The 24,623-nt window shown below is 51.8% G+C and overlaps 1 protein-coding gene across 2 annotated transcripts in view; it reads left to right on the top strand.

Annotated features, from left to right (window-relative positions):
* Positions 1 to 4,556: 4,556 nt before the first annotated feature.
* Positions 4,557 to 24,623, top strand: part of Ak8 (adenylate kinase 8) — a 118,037-nt gene continuing 97,970 nt past the window's right edge. Inside the window, exons 1-5 of one of the 2 annotated variants that reach the window (XM_052181985.1) lie at positions 4,557 to 4,640; positions 7,108 to 7,192; positions 13,951 to 14,000; positions 16,141 to 16,254; positions 21,915 to 21,983. In XM_052181985.1, coding sequence (XP_052037945.1) covers positions 4,557 to 4,640; positions 7,108 to 7,192; positions 13,951 to 14,000; positions 16,141 to 16,254; positions 21,915 to 21,983 — 402 coding nt within the window. The remainder of the gene's footprint in view (positions 4,641 to 7,107; positions 7,193 to 13,950; positions 14,001 to 16,140; positions 16,255 to 21,914; positions 21,984 to 24,623) is intronic. The other variant, XM_052181986.1, reaches the window with a different exon arrangement.

Here is a 24,623-nt window from a genome sequence, read left to right on the forward strand (position 1 = left end):
GCAACCCAGGGGCCATCACTGATGTGATGCTGGGTGTCCTCAAGCTCTTAGGATCTCCCTGAGCGGGCATGGCAGGGGTGCCCTACTCCATGCTGTCATAGTTTACTGGCCTCCAACAAAATGCTTATAGTCTTTAGGGAATGTCAGAGCTGGAAGGGACCTCAGCAGCCCCTAACCCGTAAGTTCCAGGAGGTATTTGGAGACCTAGAGATGAGGGAGTCCCAGTGAGTTTGTGCCATCAATCCCAGGGCACCAGGCTTCCTGATGTCTAAACAGCACCCTCACTACCCCACATCCCACCACCCGTCCTTGGATACACACAGAGCCCAGGCTCCAGCACGCCATTCCAGGATGCTGGAAGTAGAAGAGGCCAGCCAGCCACACAAGGAAACATCTAAGGAAGGCATATTAAGGAAGGTACATTGGTGGCTTCCGCGTGAGGACACTGAATCTGGGAATCGACCTCTGTGACAAAATAAATGGCAGCCAGAGAACATAAGGACTAAGAACAGACCTGAACATGGCGTCTACGGATGCTGGCCCGCACAGCCCAGAGCCTGGAGAGGACTAGAGGAGACCCTTTAGAGGTCCAGGCTTGTTCCAGACAGTGCTTGCCAGCCCAAGCCAGTGCCTCGTATATATGTAACAGAACATGCACTGAGTCTGCCTACAGCGGGCAGTAGCTGCAGCCCTGGTTGGCCGGGTTCAGGTCAGGCCTCTGGAGCCAGGGCAGTCTGCCCCTCCCTCTCCAGCCTCCCGTCTGCCCTGCTGTGGACACGGGTGGGGGCGGGGCTGAGAGTCTTGTTTGTCCGGCACCTTCCTTGGCCCTTCTTCATGGAGTGGAGCTGCTCACTGGGACACAGTACTCTCTCTTGTCCTACCCTGAACTCTGACACAGGGGAGGGGTGAGGGTGATGGGCTAAGGAAGACAAAACTTAAAGGTGGGGTGCCAAAATCCTCAGCATCCATTCAAGAGAGTAAAGAAATACTTAAAAAAAAAAAAAGTCCACAAGAGTAAAACAACAGAATTTTGGAGAAATACTGTGTGTTCCCCTATTAGGGCCTGTGGCAAAAATCTGAAAAAAAAAATCTTGAATAAGAAAAATCTGTAATAGCTGGGTGGTGGTGGCACACACCTGTAATCCCAGCACTCTGGGAGACAAGGGTAGGCGGATTTCTGAGTTTGAGGCCAGCCTGGTCTACAGAGTGGGTTCCAGGACAGCCAGGGCTATACAGAGAAACCCTGTCTCGAAAAAACCAAATCCCCCCCCCAAAAAAAAATAGAAAAGAAAAGAAAAATATGTAATAATAAGCTTGTCTTTATTAAGTGTTGATAGCTTATTCTAAATGGATTTTTTTGCCATTCATTTTGAATTTTGAAGAATAGTGCATTAATGTATCTATTTTGACTGTTGAGATTCAGGGCTCCTTGTGGTTCCATTCAGAGACCAGGGCTCCAGCTTGAAGCTTACAAATGACTGAATGACTCAAGCTGTAACCTAGGAAAGTCTGAGAGGCCCAGTGGTGGGGGTCCAGGGAGACGGGGAATGTGCCTCGCTGGCCTGACTTCTGCTGGTGCTGCTCCGTGCTGTGGTTGGTGTCACTAATCAAGGCCATTCTGCAAAGACCAGCCCCAGATTCAGCCCCAGATAACTGTTTAACCCTAACTACTGACCTCAGGTGACAAAAATCTGAGCATGTCCCTTAACATATAGGACTAGGCAGCATCCTGCCCTGTGCCACATGTAATAGTTGGGTGCTAGGTTCTGTGCAGCAATGAACAAGGTATATGAGGCCCTGCCCTGGATGTGGGAGGTGGTCATGGCAAGGCTCAGAGGAGCATGGCTGGACACACAGAAACCAGGGCCATGAGGTCAGCCAGAGCCGCCCCTACAGGGCAGATGCCTGCAGACATCTGTAAGGCACTGGTTTGACAATGGTATTGGAATAGCGTCTCACTCTAAGGTGTTCTAGGGAAGACCTGGGCATGCACCATCTCAATCCCTGGCCACAGCACAGGACAAAGGAGCACAATAACCACAGAGGATGATCTGAGGGAGAAGCTAAAACCGCACAGTGAAGTGGAGGCGCGATCTGTCACGTCCCCACTTGATTCAGTGTGGCTCTTTGATTAGACCCTCCCTCTCTTATTCCTTAGAGACAAGATGACAGGCATCAGGTTGGCTGTGGCTGCTGGCGAACTGGTGGGAGGTGCTAGCAAGGAGCTGAAAAGCTATGCAACCACTTCTAGGGTCCTCCACCAGCTGGACCCCGGGGGCCTCGCTTCCACTCCTATCCCAGAGCAAGGAGGACTAGCCCTCGGGGGCCTCACTCCAGTGTGCTCAGTTCTCTGCCCGTCCTCTGGGCTTCCAGGTTCTCCAAAGAAGCCATGCTAACTGGCTTGCTGTGCCCCATGAGCTCCCTAGAGCAAACCTGACTCAGTTCTTGATCCTAGCAACTTGTGACATGAACACGTCAGGGATGTCACAGAAGGGGATGTAACTAGCTATCCAAAGTGATTGGCCCCTGACCACAGGCCTCTGCAGCCAAATTAGAGTAGATGAAAGACCTGGATGCAGGCACTGTTCGCTCTAGGGGAGAAGGGAGGGAAAGGTGATTACCCCAGAGATTTGAGGCTTTAATTGATTTGTATTTTTCCAGGCTGCTAAAGAAGGTTAGATCGCGGTATGGAAAGCGCCTAGGGCTTAAAATAAATGAGGAGAGACGAAAGCCACTTCAAAAAATGTCCAGGAAGCACACTGAACCCCCAGTGCAAGCTGCAGCAAGGCTGTTGGGGAGGTCTCATCTTTGCTTCCCCAGCTGACAAGTCTACCAAGGCCTGAGGCCTTTGAGAAAGCAGGTCACAGGGATGGAAGGCTGCGCTGCCGGCTTTATACGGGCAGGTGCCATAATCCCAGGTCAGGACGCCAGTTCTCAGCCTTGAGGCTCCCTCTGATTTCATTCTCAGCCCCTGGGCAAGGCTTTCCCCTTTGCTAGGCCTCAGTCTCTGTTTCTGTAAAAGGAGGGACTTTGGATAGAAACTCTTCAAGCTATTGAAACCTCCTCTCTCTGCCCAGCAGCTGGTGAGGAGAGAAATCCAGAAAGAGGAAAGGACCTGCCCAGAGTCACCCAGCTAACTTCTCTGGCCTGTATTATTCTGTAGTGTCTTCTTGTCTATATTTCTTTGACTGACACTGCCTGGCGCCGAGGCCCCAGAAGCTCCTGAAAGCACATCCAACTTGGTTCTTGACCCATGTAAACAGATGAACTATAGGAGCCGAGTGACTCGGTTCCGAGGAGGCTGCTCTTCCAGAGGGCCTGGGTTTACCTCTCAGCTCCTAGATCTATCGGTGGTCTCACTGCCTGCAACTCCAGCTCCAGGGTTCCAAACTCCCTTTCCCAGCCTCTGCTCTTCCTCTGTCCCACCTGTATACACATAAAGATAAAACTTGTGCGACAGGAGCTACTGTTATCCAAAGTGATTGAGGTGAGATTAACATTAGTTTGAAGATTAAATGAGATATCACTATGTACCCACACTGTCCACTTCCTATAGTCCAGTCACTATCGGGTACTTCGGGGTAGTTGTGGGAGGAATGTCCGAGTGGCTCCCCACTGCTCAGGGTAGAAACTTAGGTCCATGGCAAATTTGTCAAATTCACACCATCCAGAGTTGAATTTGCGGCTGTCCCTGTAGGCTGTAAGTACCTCCCTCTGGATACACAGGGCCCTTCCTCCACGGTGCCACCCGTGCCCCTTTCACAGCTGCGCGCAGCTCTGGTTCCTCTAGGCCAGGACACCTCTACCTCTTTCTCCCCGACTCCCCTAGTGTTTTTGACCCAGCTCCCCAGCCCCCTTTACCCTGGTTTGACTTGGACTGGCCTTCGCCTCACAGAGTGCCCAGAAGCTTGCAGTGCCTCCGTGGGTGTGCGGGGCCCCGGAGGGCAGGGAGGCCCTCCTAAGGTCTTAGGAAATGGGCGTGGGCGGGGTCGAGGCCATAGAGACCAGGCGGGCTTGGCCGATTGTGACCACAGGTGCTATGGCAATCCGGTCACATGGCTCGGCCGGCCGCCCAAACCAGGAGATCCGCCCAGTTTCCTCCTGGACCTGGGCGCCTATGACTTTTGCTCCTGTAGACACCGGTCCCACGTCTGCCCCAGCATCTTTCGTTTAAAGATGGGGAAAATGAGATCCAGGGAGCAGGGCCAGCTTCCTGCGCCCAGATCCACACAGTGGCTACATCAGAAGCAGGACTTGTTTCTGCCATCCGATCCCTCTCAGCTCTCGCCCTGGAGACATCTCAAAAGGCGGCCTCTCAGGGCGTCCTTGAATCCTTGCTTTGTGCCCCCTCCCCGCGTCCTAGAGATATTGCGCTGTGGCTCCACGGACGTCCTGGGGTTTTACGTTGTGGCTGTCCGCGGCTGCTCTGCCCTGGGGAGGGAGAGCAGTGGATGGAACCCGGGACCAGGACTCGCCCCAGCTGGGGCGCTCACCGATGACGCATAACTTGGCGTCCTAGCAACGCCGTTACTAAGGAGCAGCGCGCTGTCCGAAACATGGATGCAACCACTGCCCCGCACCGCATCCCCCCGGAAATGCCTCAGTACGGGGAAGACTATCACATTTTCGAGATGATGCAGGTGACCGGGCGCCCGAGGATAGCGAGTGCAGCTACCAGGCCGGGCTGGCAGCACAATCTGGGGGTGGGGGTGGGGGGGAAATCCTTTTCCTCAGTTTCCCCACCTGTGAAACGCGCAGTACTCTCCAGGGCTTCCTCTGGTATTGTGTGGGAAACCTCAGCAGGTTCCAGAGCCCTGAGTCCTACCTAAGCTGGGCCTTGGAAGCCCTAACAACTTAGGTTCACCCACCGCACTCCAAGATCAGTTAAAGGGATAAGCAACAGTAAAAGAAAAAAAAATCAGAGAAAGATTTGTTCCCTATGACCACAATGGGAGGAGGAACAAGAAGTCCAGTGATCTGCTCCCCGGGTCTAGTGTGGGGGTCCGGAGTGAGGATTAGATTTAGAGGTACATAACTAAGCAAGTTAAGTGTGGTCCGCACATAACTGATCCATATTTGTCTCCGCTCCACTTCCTCTTGCAAGGTGGTCTGACAAGCGGGAGGAACTCTGTGGAGTCTCTTCCCAGGAGACCAGCTCCTCTGGCTGGCGTGCAGCCTTTTCCTTCTCCCAGCGTGAGGTTCCTGGGAAATTCCAGTTCTCAGCAACCATTGTCTCAGCTGTCAGCCAAAGGGACACATGTGTTTTGTCTCATAAGGGTGTCTTTGACCCTGTTAGGACAAGAAGGGGACAGTGTAAGTTCTAGATGACACCCCTATCCAGGTGGTCTCCCCTAGGGCAGCGTACTTTCTACATAGCCTCCATCCTCAGAATTGGCCTTTTGAAAGCCCTTGTCCCTTGTCCCTTGTCCCTTGGTCCCTTGAGTCCCAGCCGGTCCTGCTTCCAGCCAACTGTGACCTTTGGCCAAACCCCCACCTATGTGTGGTCCAGTTTTTGACTTGCGCTCTCCCGAGGTGAAAACTGCTTTTAGGGACTGGACTGTTGAGCTCTCTAACACTCAGTGATTCGGGGGCCGCAGGTAAACTAGAGCTCAGTTTCCAGTACCCTATGCTACATTTTGAGGTTTTACATGTGCGCGCGTGCGCGCGCACACACACACACACACACACACACAGAGAGAGAGAGAGAGAGAGAGAGAGAGAGAGAGAGAGAGAGAGAAACCATGGTAGCACATGAGCCCAGGCCAAGGAACACAAGTCTACCAAGCATGCTTCTTTTGGAATGTGTTAATGGAGGGGAGACAGAAAATGGCCAGCCACAAATAAAACATCAAATCTGGGGCGGGGGCATGAGAGGGGAGACTCATGATCCTGGCCTGGGTTCTTGCTCGGTTGGTGGGGTGATAACCAAGAATACTTTATCTTATTATCATTTTATTTTCACATAATCTTAGACTTGGGAAGTTATAAAAATGGCGTTCATCTCTTATCTACCTTGGGCCAGGTAACCTGGGTCTTCTCAAAGCCATGAAGCAGAAGTGGGTACAGAGCTTGCGCCTCCACCGCAGGCTTCTCTTTCGCCTCCTCTTGGGCTTCTGTGGTGGTATGTAGAGCTCTGTGAAGTTCTATCAGATGTCTGTGGCTCATCTGGGATACGTAGACCCACTGCTGCTCATCCTTGTTAACACACTGTCCTCAGACCTCAGCTCACTGTCACAGGCTCAGCGTGTTTTTGTCGTGTCCTGAGAAATACCCTTGACCATACCAGTCTGGAGCATGCAGATGTGTTATCTGTGTAAACTCTTAGTTGAGAAGTAAACAGCAGCATATCTAAGCACAGAGTCAGCCCAGCTGTGGAAGGACAGCTGAGGCCCCAAGAAGAGGAGGGACTTGCCGATGAGATCTAGACTCTGAACAGGACTTCCCATTGGTGCTATTGATACCCTGCACCTCTTTGTCCTCATAGGCTGCTTCCTACCTCCTCTGCAGCCTAGCTCCTGTCAGCTCTTCAGTTCCCTGGTGTGCCACTCTGAAAATTGCTTCCTCTGCTATGTTTGCTCAGTTGGGTTAAATGGCCAGACTATCCAGGACTATTTAAATAGTTGACTGATAAGTAGTCTGTCCTGCAGAGAGACTCAGCCACTAGTAATGGCTTTGTTTCCCTGCTAGCATCTGCCCTGAGTACCTACTGTACTTGTGTAGCCGGGGATAACTGCAGAACCTATGGACTGGTCGAGCAGGACTGAGGGGGAGGCAGGGAACACAGGGACACATGGCAGGCCTGTGCAGGAGCAGGGGCAGCAGGGGTTTACCTGGTGCACGCAGAGCTGATGACCAAGAAACCAGAGCAAGGAGCAAGAGGCATTTTAGGCAAAAGGCCAGCATTCGCTGAGGTGCTGCCACAGGACAGCAGTGCAGGACCGTGGGAAGACTGTGTGGGAAATACAAAGGGAGGTGAGGTGGGGGACCTGGTTGCTTGGGCTTCCTCAGGCCTCTGCTGCCAGGGACACCAACAGATGTCCCAACAGGTGGTCCCCGTGGCAACCAGGGCCCCTGCAGGTGTTAACCTCTTGCTATCTGTGCCCACAGAACATGCTGGAGCAGCTCCTGATCCACCAGCCGGAGGACCCCATCAGCTTCATGATCAGTCACCTGCGCAGGAACAATGACAATGGTGAGCACCCGCTCCAGTGTGGAGTAGCTGCTGCCCCCTTCAGCAACCCTGAGCAGTCCTGACCATGGCCCGGAGCCCTCTGTCCTGTGTGTGTCTGAAAGGGGGATCAGAACAGGACAGGGAGGGGAGGTACTTTGACAAGTTGCAGAAGTTAATTGGAAAATGTCTTCTTTTTCTTTTTGAGCCCAACTAATAAAAATTCTCTTGCCAGGCTATTAAAATGCAAACCCCAGAATGGCCCATGTAATCAATTATTAATGTTTCTGCCTGCCCTCGCTGATGTCGCCTGTTGGGTTTAAACTCTCTGATCACTCCACTTGTCAGGTGAAGTTTGGTTTCTGGTCTACCTAGACAGCGAACACTTGGACTTTTCCAAGGGTCTCATTATTAGCGCCTGCTAATGAGTTGCGGAGCTATCCCAATCTCAGCCAAATGCAGGTTGGCTATACCCCAGGCTCGGGTGCAGAACGTGGAAGAGAAGGGTCCTCCAATAAGCAGGGCCCCTTCCTGCATCCCAGGTTTTATATTTGTCAAGCCAAGAGAGGACTCTTGTGCCCTGGGTGAGCCACTGAAGGATCTTGGTTGGTTGGTTTAATTTCTCACTGGTCCATTAGCAGTTCTGAGGAAGCTTTATCTCACCAGTAAAGTTAGCATCCAGGGCTTGAAATGGCCCATGGTGAGTGTGGGCTGCCTATATCAGAAATGATGCTAAATTGTCTAAGAAAAATTAGGTTTGGGTTTAAGCTGGGTGTGGTGGCACATACCTTTAATCACAGCACACAGGAGAAAGAGGCAGGTGGATTCCTGAGTTTGAAGCCAGACTGGTCTACTGAGTCTACCCAGGACAGCCAGGGCTATCCAGAGGAAACTCATTTTGAAAAACCAAAACAAAAAAGTTAGGTTTAAAAAAGGTTGAGAGAGGAGGGCTTGAGAGATAACTTAGCAGTTAAGAGCACTTGCTCCACAATGTGGGGACTCCAGTTTGGATCTGGCACCCCCATAACAGACTGGGTACTTCACAAATGCCTGTACCTTTTGCTCTGGGGGGTCCAATGCCCTCTTCTGGTCTTGGCATGAACATAGTCACAGACACCCACCCTGCACAGATAGAATTAATCTTGTGATGTTTAAGCCATAACTGACAGCTCGGTCCAGCCCACTGTGGGTGGCACCGTTCTCACAGTGTGTGAAACTAGAGAAATCTAGCTGAGCTTGTGCAGGCCAGAGCAGGCAAGCAGGTTCTCCCTGCTCTTGACTGTGAATGTAATGTGACTGGCTGGCTGTGTGAGGTTCCTGACTTGACTTCCCTTCAGCGATGAACTGTAGCCTGGAATTGTAAGCTCTACTAACCAGCTAATTATCTAACTAATTGTAAGCTCTACTAACTACAAGCTGCGTTTTACCATGGTAGTTTGTGATTTAGCAACAGAAATGAAACTAGAAGAAATCTTTAGGTGCAGACGCAGCCGGCTCACCAGCCTTCCCCACACACCTTGCTGGTAGTCAGAATGAAGGTCCTCTTTTATCCCAAGTCCAGCATGTGGACCTCAGCAGGGAGTTTTAAGGGAGTCCCAAGGCTCCTCCAGGGCACAAATGGTTGAGTCTGGGTACCCCAGCACTCGGCTGAGATAGAGACCACAGACTGAGTGGCAGCTGAGCCGTGACAGGAGTGGGCTGGAGAGTTCTGTTTCCTAGAGTTCCATCTGCTTCTTCCAACCTCACCTGTCCTGCCCCGGGGCAATTCCTTCAGCCTCCTCCCTGGTTGACTGTGCTGGAAGGAGCTTCTGCACTGGCCCTATCTGCTGCTGATGTGAATGTGAACGTCCTGCCTGGGTGGGTGTGCCTCTCAGGTGAAGTGGAAACTTAAGTGTTCTTTGGAGAGTCAGATGTGTTGGATGGAAATCGGCAGTTTAGTTTATAGGTTAGCAGGCAGTGGTGACGGCTCAATCTGCTCGTAAACACCTCATGGATGCACCAGCAGTTCACTTCGGTGGAGTCAGGTCAGCAACAGCAGTGGCACTACCTAGCAGAGACAGCCAGGACTCAGCCTCGGCTCCAGTCAGCAGGAGGGACCTGAAGGGACACCAGGAGAAGTTCTCCGCTGTGCCTCTCTTGGGGAAGTGAAGGTCAGTGAAGATGTGAGACCCAGGAGCGCTGTACAGCTAGCTCTACAAGCAAGCCTCGCTCAGCCCCTGTCACTCTCCACTGAGTGACATTTATACCCTCCATTTATACCCACCAAACGTCATGTGTCCTCCACGTGCCTTGTCTCAACACGTCCATCCAACCAGCCCGAGTCCGAGGAAACCCGACAAATGAAGCTCACCTACACAATGTAAGGCAGATCAATACATGTGTGTTGTTAGCACAGACTCCTTCATCACATGTCCTTTCACGTGTTTGCTTAACAGAACATCCTTTCACTGTGTCTGCTTCAGCTAAACACTCCTGCACATGTTTGCCCCAGCAAAGCACCATCCAACCGATTTTCCAAAGGATCCTTAAGTTTCCACTTCACTCGGGGGATTTTTTTTTTTTAGGATTTATTTGTTTTCATTATTTGTGTATGAGTGTTTTGCCTGCATGTATGAATATATACATGCAATACCTACGGAGGCGCACATGTTGGAAACTGAGCCCAGGTCCTCTGCAATAGCAGCTAGTGCGTTAACGACTGAGTTCTCATTTCACGCGGAAACCTTTTGAGTCAATAGCCTGGGGCTTCTGTAAACCTCAGCCTGGAGGAAGAGGCTGGAATCGAGGCTGCTTCTGCCTTCTCTTCCTGTCTCAGTTCCACTGTGCTGGCAGCAGCTCAGCTCCTCGGCATCTCGGCCCTGCAACAGCTTGCTCGAGTCTCTGCATCCCCACTCTGGGCTGGCCTCGGGGTAATCGATGCCTGCTGTGCCTCCTCCCTGCGTGACAATCTGCTTGTGGCCACCTGCTACACATTTCCAGGGCTGTGACTCTGTAAAGCCCCTCTGCTGCAGGCCTGTGTTGGGGACGGGTCAGCCTCTCTCACCTGTCATGGGGGTGGGTGTCACTTTCCAGCCCGGATGATCTTCAGGCACACACACTTACATACCGTGGCTTTAGCGGCTTAATTATCTCCTATCTCTCCATCGTACTCTCAGGCCTGGTGAGCATTTATTGGACATCTGCATCTGGTTAGGGGCATTTCACAGGCTTTCATCTCCAGAAAAGCAAGGATAAGAGGGAGCGGAGGAGGAGCAGCAGGGTGGCTACCATGCTATTGCTACTTTTCTGGGGTGTCTCAGATAAGACATGTGACATCAACTTGAGCCACACCTCTCTGGAGCTTAGCGGGATCCCAAGACATCCGGCATGCATTTCCCCCTCTCTGCTGGGTAGCAGTAAGAGTAGCTTGCCTCCTAGCCACCAGAGCCCAGAACGTGACTCTCCTGCTTCCAGGCAGTGGGGCAGACATGGGCACACGTAACACTGACCAGTGACTGACATGGGAGGCAGAAGTCATCAGGCCTGTGAGCATGCACCGGCGGGAGGGAGCCCCACACTCGGGCTAGCAGCCCCTTTGCCTCGAGAAAAGCATTTAGTACAAAGTGAGCGTTTACGGTGGCCCTGGGCAATATTAGCACAGGCGGTGGAGGATATAATGGAGCATTTCGCTTCTTATCAAACGCTTGTCCAGGAAAGCCTTGTATTAGAGTTCTGATACCTGAGGGGTTCCTTGTGAATTTTAAATCATGTTCCTAGTTAAGCCTCAAAAGGCTTCATGGATGGAAAGGTTCTTTGATTTTCTTTGAAGTCGTTGGCGGGATCTGATTACTCTTGGCAGCCAAGCCGCCTTTTATGACACTGTTTATAAATAATTACTCATGAGCTAGGCTGGAGTTTCAAGGTGTTAGATTTTAAGAAACCAAAATTAGTCATATAAGTGGGTACGAGGAATTGGGAGGGGAGAAGAGCCATGATTTCCTCTTTAAAGTGTTTCCTTGGGCGTGTACAATTTGGGTGCCTCTTACAGGGCCAAGAAGAGAGAGGAAGAGCATCTCCCCCTCCCCACCAGCCCCAGCCCAGGGCCTTTACCAAGATAAACACACTGGCCAGGTGCGGAGCATAGTCCCAGGATGCCCTGGTTACACCCTCAGTGCAAGATGAGTCTCCCTCCTCCCCCAGCACCAGCACCTCTGATCCCTGACAGATTTGGCTGGTGGCATTCCAAGGAATGGGCTAAGGCCTGTGCTCAGAGCAGCGGGTGCCCAATGGGCCCGCACAGCAGCCCACCACCCTCCTGGCCTTATCTGAGCAGCCATTCTCTCTGCAGTCCTGCAACTTTCCTGAGTTCTAGCCGGAAACCTCTCTTTCTGCCTTTGGTCCCTCCCCCTGCTGCTCTCCAAACCTTAGATTGAACTTTGACCCCACCCTTACCTCCATATGTCACTGGACTGAGCGCCCACAAACCCACCTCATTTCCATACTTGGGCTGCAAATGGTATTTCCTACCTGCTGTGGCGTCTCTCAGTCAGGTGGATGCCCTGCATGTGAGGCTTTCTCCTGGTCTGTGACTCAAGTGTAGGAGTGGGCTCCTTGCTTCTAGATGTGAGCCCTGCCCTGACATCTCAGATGCTGGGAAATGCCCCCCAGTTTCTGTGGCAGTCTGTGCCATGTGCTGCCCCTCTTTGGCAGTGGCTCTGTGAGGCCTGGTTTCTGGATGGCAGTGGCCTGTAGCAGCCTCGGGGACCACAGAGCATCAAGGACAAAGACTGTGGTGTAGTGTCAGTGCCTGGAACTTGAAGCCTTGCTTGGGGTGTCCTTCCTGGGATGTAGCCCTGGCACGGCTCCTAGCTGTGTGGGATTCTTTGAACTTCTTCCCTTTTACTAAAGTGTGTCTTGACTTGGCCACCTGAGGATTCTTAGCAGTTCTGTACAATGCTGACAGGCAAAGGGAGCCCTTAGGAAGTGCAACAATGGCGACTCTCAGTGGTTATATCCAGAGCTTGGGGCAGCCCAGATGGCAATTGCAGGTGCTGCTGCGTTTGTGACAGTCGTGACCACTGACACGTGGATGAGACTTTGTACCTGTCCCCAGGGGACTGGCCATTTGCTGAGGACAGCTGTGCCTGACTTTAGGCCTTGCACTGGAGCTTTCTACAGGGAGAGGAAGCTGCTGCACCTCGCTTGACCAAGCCCGTCACAGCACAGCCAGGGTGTAGGCTCAGGCAGGAAGAAGCACTGAGGCCCTGCGTATCTCCTGGGTGCGTGGAGGCAAGGACATTCTGTCAGGGACATGACAAGTGAAAAGTATGCTTGGATCATCTGGGAAAACCAGGGCTGCCTTAGGCCTCTCGGCGCACAGGAGGGGATCACTTGGGACTCCAGAAGGATTCTCTGAGCCCCAGAGCTGTTAGGAAAAGCAGGGCCTATCCCAGCCTTTTGGGATCAATGCTCCTGCGGGGTCCAAGGGAACCCAAAGTCCCGGGGAACTCAGGCCAGCAGAGTACTGTGGTACCGGAGTTATACGGCTCACTGTGCCTAGCCTGCCCGCTGTGTGGAGACATGTGGAACCTCTGTCATGTCCTCTGGTCCTGTGCCACTGTGAGACTTTCAGAGGCAGGGTGTGGTGGGGGTGGGTGGGAGGGTGGGGGTGGGTGGGAGGGTGGGGGGAGGGGAGGGCAAGTGGTAAGGTCATCTCACACTCTCTTCCACCTTTTCCTTGGAAGTGAGAAGATACTGGGAATTTGGGCAGAGATCTATTTAAATGTAAGCAGTCTAGAAGAGTGTCCATGTGCTTGACCACTAAACTACTGATCTAAATGATGCTCTCTGTCCCCAGAGTAGACAGTCTTCCATGCCTCACCACCACATGGAAAACAGTCCTTCCAGCTCCATGTGCACAGTAGAGCCTCAAGAGAGTTAGGATAGATAGTGTTCATGTGTCCTAAGGCTAAGGGGAGTCACTCTAGACAAGTAGGATAGAGGTGACCTCAAGACACTTGATTGGCAGTCACCCCTGGCTTATGTGTCCATTTGATCTTATCTGTGCTCGCGCATGCCCTGACTCTTCTCTGTGGTACGGTTCTCTTGCCAGCAACTACTCGATGGTTTCTGAGATGACCCGCTAGGGCTTCTGCAGAAACTAACCCTGTCTCAGAGCCAGGACTCACAGTCGCAAAGGAGCTGCCAGGGTTTTAAAAAATTTGCATAGAAATGCCTGCATTCGAAACAAAGACTTGCCCACCTTGGGTTTATAAATCTTGCCTAGACACTGCATGTTTCTTTCCATTATTTTCTTCTGTAAAATGATGGGGTGGGAGGATTCAATTTGCTAAATAAGAAGGCATATATATATATATATATATATATATATATATATATATATATATATATACACACACATACATACACACCAAAGGTCGATTTACATAAAATACAACTTTATTTGAAAGAGTGTCCCCAAGACAAAGTCCCTGCTTAAAATGCTTTATGGCATTTGAAACTCCCAATTGTTTTTGATATTCATTAGTTTGGCAAACAAGTTACTGTGTCTGTGTCCCAGCGGAGATAGAAAAATAACCCACCTTGGTTGATCGCTTACCTCTCTAAACATGGAGGATGCGTTTGGGGCTCGAGCATCTCCCAGCCTCGGCATTATGGATGGCCATGTCACTGGCAGAGATGAAATCTGGGGAGGGAAGAAAGAAATAGACCCAGAGCAGCACGGGTGTGGGAGGCCACTTTGTCATGCCCAGAGCTGACATTCAAATCTTTTTCTTCCACAGTGCCGAGGGTTGTGATATTAGGTCCGCCTGCCTCAGGGAAAACCACCATCGTAAGTGCATTATATTAAATGTCGCTGTAGAACGTGTCGTTCATGCTCCAGTGAACAGGAGGCTGTGCGCCGGCGACTTGTCCACGTGCCTGCACTTTTCCTCCTGCCAGCTTTCTCGTGACAAATGGCAGCACATGTTTATGGCTAGGGTTTTAGTTAGGTGTCTCAGTTAGGGTTTCATTGCTGCGAAGAGATGCTATGACCACGGCAACTCTCCTAAGGAAAACATTTAACTGCGGCTGGCTTGCTTACAGTTCAGAAGTTTAGTCTGTTACCACTGTGGCGGGGAGCATGGCGGCGTGTGGGCAGACATGGTGCTGGAGGGGTAGCTGAGTGGTCTGCATCTGGATCTGCAGGCAGCAGGGAGAGAGCCATGGAGCCTGAACCCCAAAGCCCACCCCCAGTGACACCCTTACTCCAGCAGGGCCACTCCTCCTACTAGTATGCGGGGGTTTTGCATTCGTAGCTGTAGAATGCATTTCTCTGTGATGCAGCCTGCATCCCTTAGAAGCTTTGGTTATGGTGTCCTAGTGCTGACTGTGACCCCAGGCTGTCCCCAAGCTCACAGCTATCCTCCCCCAGCACCTCAGCAGCTGTGATCACAGGTGTGGGCCACCATGTCCAGCTGCAGGTCCAGGCTTTCTTTTTTACATTTTTATTACATTCTATTTATTTCACATATGTTTATGTGTACACATGAGTGTTGGTGGTTGTGGGGGCATACATGGGCCCTAGTTCACATATTGAGGTCAGAGAGTAGGTGCTAGGAGTTGACGTCAGGATTAGCATCAGGCATCCCAACCCCCCAAGCCAGACCCTAGTTGTAGTTTTTAAATGCCACAGGCGGATTAGATTATGATAATCAGAGGTGAGACTCTTTTTCCATCTAAGCCCTTGTAGGGTTGGGCTGTCCCCTGCTGAGCTAGTACTTGACCTCAGAGGGGAGCCAGAGTGGGTGGTTTGTGTGTAAATGTCCAGTACACGCTGCACTGTAAGGGTCAGCATAGCTGTCTGTGTGTTGGTCTGTCTTCTGTCACCCTTTGCAGCTTTTCTGTTTAGTTTCCTCCTTTTAGTCAGTCTCCCTGAACCCAGACCCCACCATTAGGTCACTTTTAGAGACGGGGGAGGGGGGAGGGGCTGGTTCCCCAACTCGTCAGAAAACTTCAGAGTCCTGGACTATGCTACAGTTGGGTGTGGCTACCCCTGGGGCCAGGCCTAGACCACCATGGCCAGGATGGACCGCACTTAGACAGCTGCAGGAGTGGAGCACCCTGTACTGAGCGCCTCCTTTAGGTAAAGGGCTCCTCTCTGATCACTAGGAGGGAGTAGCTGGGCAGAGAAAGTGTGGAACACAGAGGCCAGTCTCCACCTCTCCCTTGTGGTCCGCAGAGCTCAGAAAGGCAACCACTGGCCCATGGGTGGATGCCCACACATAGCCAAAATGGTGGGCAAGACAGGCTGACAGTGCAGATGAGAGAGAGAGGCTGGGGAGCACCTTGTATGTCCTCCTCCTAAAGGCCTCTCCAGTTACCCACAAATGACTCCATTTTCCGGGACCAGCCTCCTGTTTTATTTCCAGGTTCCTGTACGCGCCAGGCCAGTCCTTCACTGCTAAGTTAAGGAGCCGACTTTGGCTTCTCAGCTCGCTTTTTTCTAATAGAATGTAGAAGGATTTGGCAGACTTAATTTCATTGTGGTTTATTTTGTTTGTTTTTAGACAGGGTCCCTTTATTTGGTCAGGTTGGCCTCCACAGTTCTCCTGCCTCAGCTTCCCGAATGCTAACATTACAGCCATGTACGACCATACCCAGACTTGAGTGTGTGTGTGTGTGTGTGTGTGTGTGTGTAGGCGTGCATGTGCATGTGTAGGCCAAAAGACAATCCTTGAGCACTGGAACACCATCTACCTCCTTTGAGATGGCCTCTCGCTGGCCTGGACCTCACCACTAGCTTAGGCTGCCCGGCCACCTTCACAGGGCTGGGACTGCAGTGCCACAAACCAGGAACTGTGACATGGGTTCTGGGGGCTGGACTCAAGTCTCTCTCCTTGTGAGGGAAGCACTCATCCCCAGCCGTGGGCGGAGCTGTGGACCTAAGGAGAGTGTTGTGATCACCCCCTTCCCTGCTTTCCTCTCCTCAGGCCATGTGGCTCTGCAAACACCTGAACAGCAACCTCATCACCAAGGAGAACTTACTGGAAAGACAGTTTTCCCAGCTGTCTCAGGAAGCCAAGAGATACTACCAGGTTTACAAGGTAAGGTTGACCCTGGGGCAAGGGACAGGGGACAGGGGACAGGGGACAGGGAACAGGGCAGCAATGGCTTTAGATCACCACTTCCCGCTTCCTCGACTAGTTTCCATTTTCTTTTTTAAACTTATTTTAATAAGATTTTTCTGTGTGTGCGTGTGTGTGTGCGAGCGTGCGCGCGCGTGCTTGTGTGCATGCATGCTGTGTGTATGCAGTCACTCTCAGAGGCCAGCGGAAGTTGTCAGATCCCCTGGAGCTAGAGTTAAAGGTGGTTGTAAGCTACCTAATATGGCCTGAACTCAGGCCTTCTGCAAGACAAGCAAGCACTCTTGAGCATTCTCTCCAGCCCTCCATTTTCTTCTGATTTTACTGAAAAGCAAAATCTTGGGTAAAATAAGATTCAGGCAGATATGGTAGGGGTGTGGGGAGGGACTTCAGGGCTCAGGCCCTGTGGGAAAGTGATGGAGTAGGGGCAGTGGTTCGCCCCAGTGAGACATGGTGGTCCAGCTCAGCAGAGGGCACGGAGGCAACAAGTGATAATACCCCAGATGACGGGCCTGATGGCCACACCAGGCTATGGGGCTCCGCTGAGCTGTAACTTAAAGGACTGTCGTCAGAATAGCAGCTCCCATGCTTCGGGAGTGTTTCTCTGACACTGCAAGGATCAGGGATGCCGCTTCCTACACCAGCCGTGTGTTTGCCACTGATTCCAGCCCCAGGGCTGACAGCCTCTTGAGTAGTGGGATTAAGGGCATGCACCAGCATGCACAGCTGACCAAGTGTCTTTCAAAGCACAGGATTGGTTGTTATGTGTTTGGTGTACGAGTGTCTGCGTGTGTGTGTGTGTGTGTGTGTGTGTGTGTGTGTGTGTGTGTGGTGTGTATGGTGTGTGTGTGTGGTGTGTGTGGTGTGTGTATGTGTGTGTGTGTGTTGTGTGTGTGGTGTGTGTGTGTGTGTGGTGTGTGTGTGTGTGTGTGTGTGTGGTGTGTGTGTGTGTGTGCATGATGATGCACATGCATGTGTATGGAGACTAGAGGTTGATAGTAAGTAAGTTATCTTTTTGATCACTCTCCAACATGTTTTGTGTTTTAGTTTTGGTTTTGTTCAGTCAGATCTCTCACTGAACCTGCAGCTTATCCACTAGGCTGGGCTGTCCGGCTAGGGGCCCAGGTCTCTGCTTATTTAAATCCTTGTCTTGAGTTTCAGGACACTGTTTAGTCAAAGAGAACTGCAAAGACTTTTCTTTAAACTTCCCTTTGGGGCAAAGAGTGAGGCATTCTCTGAGATTCAGGTTCCCTCCTCCTCCTGTGTGTTTGCTGATACTGAAGTGTCTGGGCCACTTTCTATGTCCCCTCAGCCGGCCCCACCATCTCAGAGCCTATAGACAGAGCCCCTTCATTTGTCCGGTGCCCTGGCCACAGGCAAGGCCTCTTGGCCCTTCTAGTGCCTGGCCTAGGAACCAGAGGAGCCAGCTCCGTCAGTCCCCAGCCTCAACCAGCGCTGTGATCACTCCACGGTGAGACAGAAACACAAGCCTGTCTGATCGGCCAACCAAACTGTGAGCTTGAGTCAGTCATATGACAAAGAATGCCTTTTTGCTAAAACCAAAGCCTAGAGCAGATGCAGCAGATAAGAGCAGTGGTTAGACACGATGGTCAGTGTGCCCATGACCCAGTCACCTGCCGAGCCACACGCACAGGCTGCGAGGCTAGGAGCTGAAGGGTTATGGTTCACTTGAAGCTCTCCGAGGGGCAGAGCTGTGGTACTGCCAGGCATGGAAGGGCCTGGGATCAAAGGGTCAGAGCACCCCAAGGGGCAAGACTGCCCCCCCAAGACACTGAGGTTTTATGTCGGCCAGGGTTCACACAACTTTTGTTTTATGCTGAACTTTATATTATAAAATATAACAAAGATATGCAGGAGCCACGAAAACTTTGTGGGCCAGGCCCCGGCTTCAGCGGCACCCACGTCAGCCCCCCCCCCAGCTTCTAGGATTGAATTTTCAACCGGAAGTATGCAGCTCAGGCAAGCTTCCTCCCCTACGGGCTCCCAGCTTCACCAAGCCCCAGAGTCTTAGAAACCATTTGTGGCATGGCCTTGCCTCTTTCATTCAGAGCCCGTCTTTAGGAGCAGGAGCAGGCCACAGCATTTAAGGATGCCATCTTAGGAATAGAGGTGTGAGCCCAGCGTAGCACCACCCAATACAACTCCCCTCTGTCACTGCAGTTACTTATGTCACAGTTGCGATGTCAGGGGCAGGGGATGGGGGCTCAATCACATGTTGCATTGGACCCGAGCTTGGAAGGCTAGGCTCAGGGAGGCCTTCCTCTCCACAGGGTTTACAATATATCTCCCGCACCCCCTGTACCCCAGACTGACTGTGTAGCTGAGGATGACCTGCAGCTAATGACGTTCTGGCCTGCAGGTCTCGGTGCAGGTCTCGGTGCAGGTCCCGGTGCAGGCCCGTGCCATCATGTTTGACTTAGTCTCTACAAATCTCAAGTCTGGGGGGATATAGCCCAGGTTACTGGCTTCTGAGCTGGCTGGGTAACCTCCCCCCTAGATTCTAGGGCCCAACACTGCCTGTCTCTCCCTGGGTGTCACTGGATGGAGTCTGCCCCTCTCCTTCCCTTCTCTTGTTCCCTGTCCCCAATCACTGCCTCTTCCTCCAAAATCTAAGGGTGCTTCCTGCCTTTCCTTAATCTCCTGCTAACTTGCAGCAGCTGAACTTTGCGTAAGAGTCTGGAAACTGTCCTTTTAAAAGAAAAAACAAAACAAAGAAAAACAAAACAACGAAAAACAAAACAACAACAAAGAACTTTTTACCTTTAAAAATATATATCATTTATTTAATGTATATGAGTATACTGTAGCTGTCTTCAGACACACCAGAAGAAGGCATCAGATCCCATTACAGATGGTCTGTGAGCCACCATGTGGTTGCTGGGAATTGAACTCAGGACCTCTGGAAGAGCAGTCAGTGCTCTTAACCACTGAGCCATCTCTCCAGTCCAACTTTTTACTTTTAAATTAGTACTTACACACATGTGCATTCGTGTGTGCTCAGACATCAAGGCTCTTGTGGAGGCCAGAGAACAGTTAGGAATGTAGATTCTCTTTAAACCCAGTGGAACCCGGGTCATCAGGGTTGTTGGCACATGCCTTTACCCACTCAGCTGCCTCTCTGGACCTGGAAAAGGTTCTTAACCACTCTGGCAGAGCTGCTGTCTGTGTGGAAAGCAGACCAGGGGCTCTCGGCTCCTCCCTTCTGCTGTACTGCTGGAGTCTGTATTGTGCATTGAAGTGCCCACCTGGGTGACCCAGGGTCCTTAGGGTCGCTCACTGAGAATGGAGCCTGCTGGTGACCCGAGTTCATGCCGTTCCTGTGTGAACTGAAGTCCAATTCTAGAAGTTAAGTAGTCCTGGAGGCAGAACCAGTCCCAGCCCATATACCTGCCCCCCCTCCCCCCGGCAGCCAATAAGCATGCCCTTCCAGAGAGTAAGGCATACTGGGGTGTCAAGCCAGCCACCCCACCACTGGGCCCCTGAAGCTGCTAAAAGCCACCCTGGACGCTGCCAGGGGAGGAAAGGAAACCCAGGCCGACTGAGGTAGATGCAGCCAGAGCTGTCCCTATGCAGACTGCCCGAGGCTGGGAGGGGCACCCTGGGCTCCATCTACAGTCTGTGCCTCTTCCCCCTAAAGTCAGGCCTGGGGGCTGGAGGGTGGGGATGCACCTGCGGGTTCTGGAAAGAGGCCACCTGACTCCTGCAAAGACAGTTTGGCAGGGCTTCGAGAAGCAGCCCAGAAGCCCTTGTGGTGATATGACACATCAAAGCTGACATCCAGACAGCACAGTGGCAGGGAACGGCAGGGGGCACTTGGGATGGGTCCTGCTCAAAGCCACTACCTAGCCCCCGCTGGGAAGACTTCTGGAGGCAAGCCCCACCCTGGTCTGCTACCTTTCAAGCACGGGCTTTGACTGCTTGGATTCCCCGCGGTCTTAGCAGATACCTCCTGTGTTCTTATACCTATGGGAATATTGCATTGGTGGATGGCAGGAGGGAGGAAGGGAGGGAGGGGGACACTGGGAACTGCACTGGCTGGGAGGGGTCTGGAAGAGAATGAGAAGATGCTACCTCCCCAGTGCTACCTGCCCACTCCCGCTACATTGCCAACATAGGGCGCTCCGTTGGACTCCTGGGAGGAGGTGGGCACCAGCCAAAGGGCAGCTCACTTGCCAGTGGGCCCCCACCTGGCGGACCCTTTGACTCTGAGGTCACCTTAGGCCAGAGCTTCTCCTTGTGGGTCACATTCTAGGAGCAATATATCGCTTGGGGACATGTTGGAAAAGCAGATGCTCAAGTTCAGAACTTCAGGGTGGATTCCTGGAGCACCTCTGGCAGGGCTGAAAGGTGGTGCCTGCCTAGCATGCATCAGTCCCCCAGTAAGCAGAGAAGGGTGACACGTGCCTATAATCTCATCACGTGGGAAATAGAGGCAGAAGGATCAGTTGGGTTGTTCCAGGTCATGCTTGCCTATGTAGGAGTTGGAAGAGTGTCTGGGCAACATAAAACCTTGTCTCAAAAGAGCTGGGGCAGGGCAGACATGGTGGCACATGCCTTTAGCCCCAGCACTCAAGAGCAGAGGAAAGAGGATCTCTGAGCTTTCCAGCCTGGTCTGCAGAGCAAGTTCCAGGGCAACTAGTTATACACAGAAAAACAGTTATCTCCAAACCAAAAACGAAACAGACCAAAACAAAGCAAGCAAATAAAAGATTCAGGGGCTGTGGGAGGGATTCTGGGGAGATGAGTTAGTAGGTAAGAGCTGTTGTGTAAGCATGAAGACCCAAGTTCGGGCTCCAGCACCCATATAAAAAAGTCAGGCATGCGACATTCATACCTATAATCCCAGCACCGGAGGAGACAGAGACACAAAGGGTCCCAGGGCTTGCTAGCCCGCCAGCCTAACCTATCCAGAATGTTCTAGGCCAGTGAGAGACCCCATCCCCAAAAGCAAAGTAGGTAGCACCTGAAATGGAGGTGCCAGCTGTGGTCGTATGACTCCAGGTCTTAGACATGTCGCTGATTCATAAGAGCCAGGCCTCTGGAACTGTGTCCCCGGCACTCTTCTGATGCCTGGGTAGGGGTCTGTTGGTCTGATCCCCACCCAGCTCTCTGGGGTAAGAACTTATATCATTTGCCTGTTAGTTCGGGTGTGAACATTGCCATGAAAGCCAGCTTTTGGTCAGCAGTGTGAAGTCACTGAGTGTGCATTGGAGAGAGGTGTACATACACTCTTGAGCCTTGGTCAGTGGCTCCCATTCCCATATTGTGTGGGGTCCAAAGGCCAAAGATACAGTTCCTTTCCTTGAGAAAGGCCACCACTTCTGGGGATGACAGACACATCCTTGAACAGCTTGTGGAATAGAAACTTCAGTATCTGCACTCCTAGGGCATGTGCAGTGTGAGGCGTACTCAGGAGGCAGAGGGATTTGGAGGGGTGGGGAAGGCTGCTACTTGAGATAAAAAAGACAGATGATGTGGAAGGGCTGACACACCTTCAACAGGGAGAGTGCTCAGAGGCCCAGGCAAGGGCACCGCCCTTGTCTGCCCGCTTGAGCTCCAGGCTGGGGCTGGGACCCTCACATCACATGTCTTTCTTTCAGAGGATTCCCAATTCGATTCTTGTCAGCCTTGTCCAGGAGCGTCTGAACGAAGACGACTGCCTCAAAAGGGTAAGGCTGTCGGCCTGCACGGCACAGTGCTGCCCAGCTGGGGTTGGTTACCAGGATAAGGGGAAGGGATGTGTCCAGCTTCAAGGGTGACTATCAGAGGCTGCAGCGAAGGTGAAGAGGCTGGGAACTAGAAGCTCCACAGAGGTGAGTCTGTGGTCACGGGCTTCAGGGAAACTGTGGGAGTTGACAAGGATGTCGGGGTGCCTATAGGGACAAGTAACCCATTCTGAAGGGACCCTAGGACAGCAGCCAGCCGAAGACAATAGCCAAAGTGTGTGGGGAGACACGGAGAGCCAGCTAGCGACACTGGAGTGACCAAGGCCTTTAGCTTTTATTCGTTTCTAAGATTTATTTATTTTTAGTTTATGTGTCAGAGGGTCTCGCCTTCTTTCTGTATGTGTGTGTGTACCATATATGTGGAATGCTCATGGACGCCAGAAGAGGGCAGAAGGTCCCCGGGAACTGGAGTCACAGACAGTTGTTGAGTTGGATGCTGGTCCTTTGGAAGAGCAGCCAGGGCTTTTAACCACAGAGCCATGGCTCCAGCACCAGCTTTTGTTCTTTAAATCATTCCCTGCACAGTTTCAGAAAATCCAGCCAGTGTTTGAGAGCCGGCCACAGGTAAGCAGAGTCACATTAAAAGAAATCAGAGAAAACTTGGGACAGAAGCGTGTGTTGGGTAACAATAGTGCAGGTAGCTCCTGCCCCACACGGCAGGGGGAAATGGTTTCATGCTAAGGCAGGTGGGTCATAGTGTGTCTGGCCTTTCCTGAAACCTATTCACATGCTCGGTGTGGCTTGAGAAGCAAGGCCAGAGCCAGGAGCCATGCAGCACACGTGATGACTCTCTGATGGCCGTTTTCTAGGGCTCAGCATTCGTATTGGGGTGCCTTGGTGGCAGTGTGGCACTTACAACCAAGATGGCCGTACTCACACCAAGCTGGTCCCACACACAGCACATCCTTTCTCCTCTCCTTCTGGTGCTCTAGAAACACATGTGTTGTCTTCTAGGACCCCAGAGTTCTTGTCTGTTTTTATTTTCTGGTTTTAGATGGGATACCGTCCCTTAATTCTTTCTGTCCCGTCTTCCTTTCGCCACTGAGTGCATTCAGTGAGCTTTTTATTTGGGTTATTGTTTTTCTCAGTCCCCAAAGTCCCGTTGGTTCTTCTTTCCACCTCCTGTTTCATTGCCAAGACTCTGTATCTTCCCATAGTCACTAGATTGGCTTTAAAAAAAATTAGCTGCCTGGCGGCGGCGGCGGTGGTGGTGGTGGTGGCGGTGGCGGCGCACACCTGTAATTCCAGCACCTGGGAGGCAGAGGCAGGTGGATCTCTGAGTTCAGATGAGCCTGGTCTACTGAATGAGTTCCAGGACAGCCAGGGCTACACAGAGAAACCCTTTCTGGAAAAACAAAAACAAAAGAACACCAAAAATTACCTGCTACAGAGTCTTTGTGTTGTGAGTGATTTCAGTCTCTGGGCCACACCCTTGGTGATAATGTTATTCTCCCTCCATCTAAGTCAGGACTGGCTTTGATCTCCCTGGGCTGGGTGGGTTTTATCTGGGATGCCTTTCTCTTCCGTCCGTCGTGAGACTCTGGGTCCTGTCCTCTGGGGAATGCTGACCTTTTTGTCTTGGCAGGTAATGGATGCTTGGGATTTGGTTTTGATGTGGCCCTTGCTTTCATCTGCTTGCTGAGGACTGCAGGCTCAGGCCATCCCTTGCTGCTCTGGACCTCCCAGGGGGCCTTGGGTGAGGCAGAAGCCTTCATTTCTCAGCACATTCCTTGGATTACTCTTGGGGAAGGCACGGTGGCAGGGGTGGCGGCAATCAGTCACGCCCTGTCCACAGACAGGAAGCAGAGATGGATACTGGTGCTTGACTCACAGAGAGTCCAGCCCATGGAATAAAGCCACTGTGCCAGGGTGGCTTTCTCCGCTCTCCCGGACACCCAGGGGTGGGATTCCACAGTGGTTCTGAATCCAGCGAGGCTGGCGATGCAGGCTAATCACCATTGTACAAAAAAAAATAAAAAAATAAAAATAAAAAAAATTTTAAAAAAAAGGAAAAAGAAAGGAAGGGAGGAAGGGAGGAAGGAAGATAGAAAGAAAAAAGAAAAAAGGAAAAGAAACCAAATTCTTCAAATTCTTGGGCTGCCTTCCTAGGCCCCTTTCCTGGTTGCTTCCTGTTGTACTCTTCAGGTTTTACTTTTGGCACTCTCCCTCATGTTTCCTACAGACCACCACCATACCAGGACCACATACTAGGATCACAGAGAAAGAGAGGGTTAGCAGGACATGTACTCTCTTCTCTTGGGACCCTGTTCCCAAGCAGGAACTCATTCTGTAGACCAGACGAGCCTTGACCTTAGAGAGATCACCTGCCTCTGCTCCCAGAGCTGGGGCTCTTCTGACAAGCTTTTCCCTGGTGAGATCGTCTGGGCTTGCTGGCTCTATGTCTGTGTGGCAGGTACTCAGCTCTAATGTAGCGTAAAAGCAGCTAAATACAGGTGTCTGAAAGGGCACAACTGTATCCCAATGAACCTTCACAAACGCATCTAGGATTGGCCAGGTGCATAGACTGGCCTGTGTTGCTGGAGTCACCCTAGAGGGGCCTGGCAGTCATGGCGGAGAGGACAT

Source organism: Apodemus sylvaticus, chromosome 5 (assembly GCF_947179515.1).
Source record: "Apodemus sylvaticus chromosome 5, mApoSyl1.1, whole genome shotgun sequence".
NCBI classification, from domain to species: Eukaryota; Metazoa; Chordata; class Mammalia; order Rodentia; family Muridae; genus Apodemus; species Apodemus sylvaticus.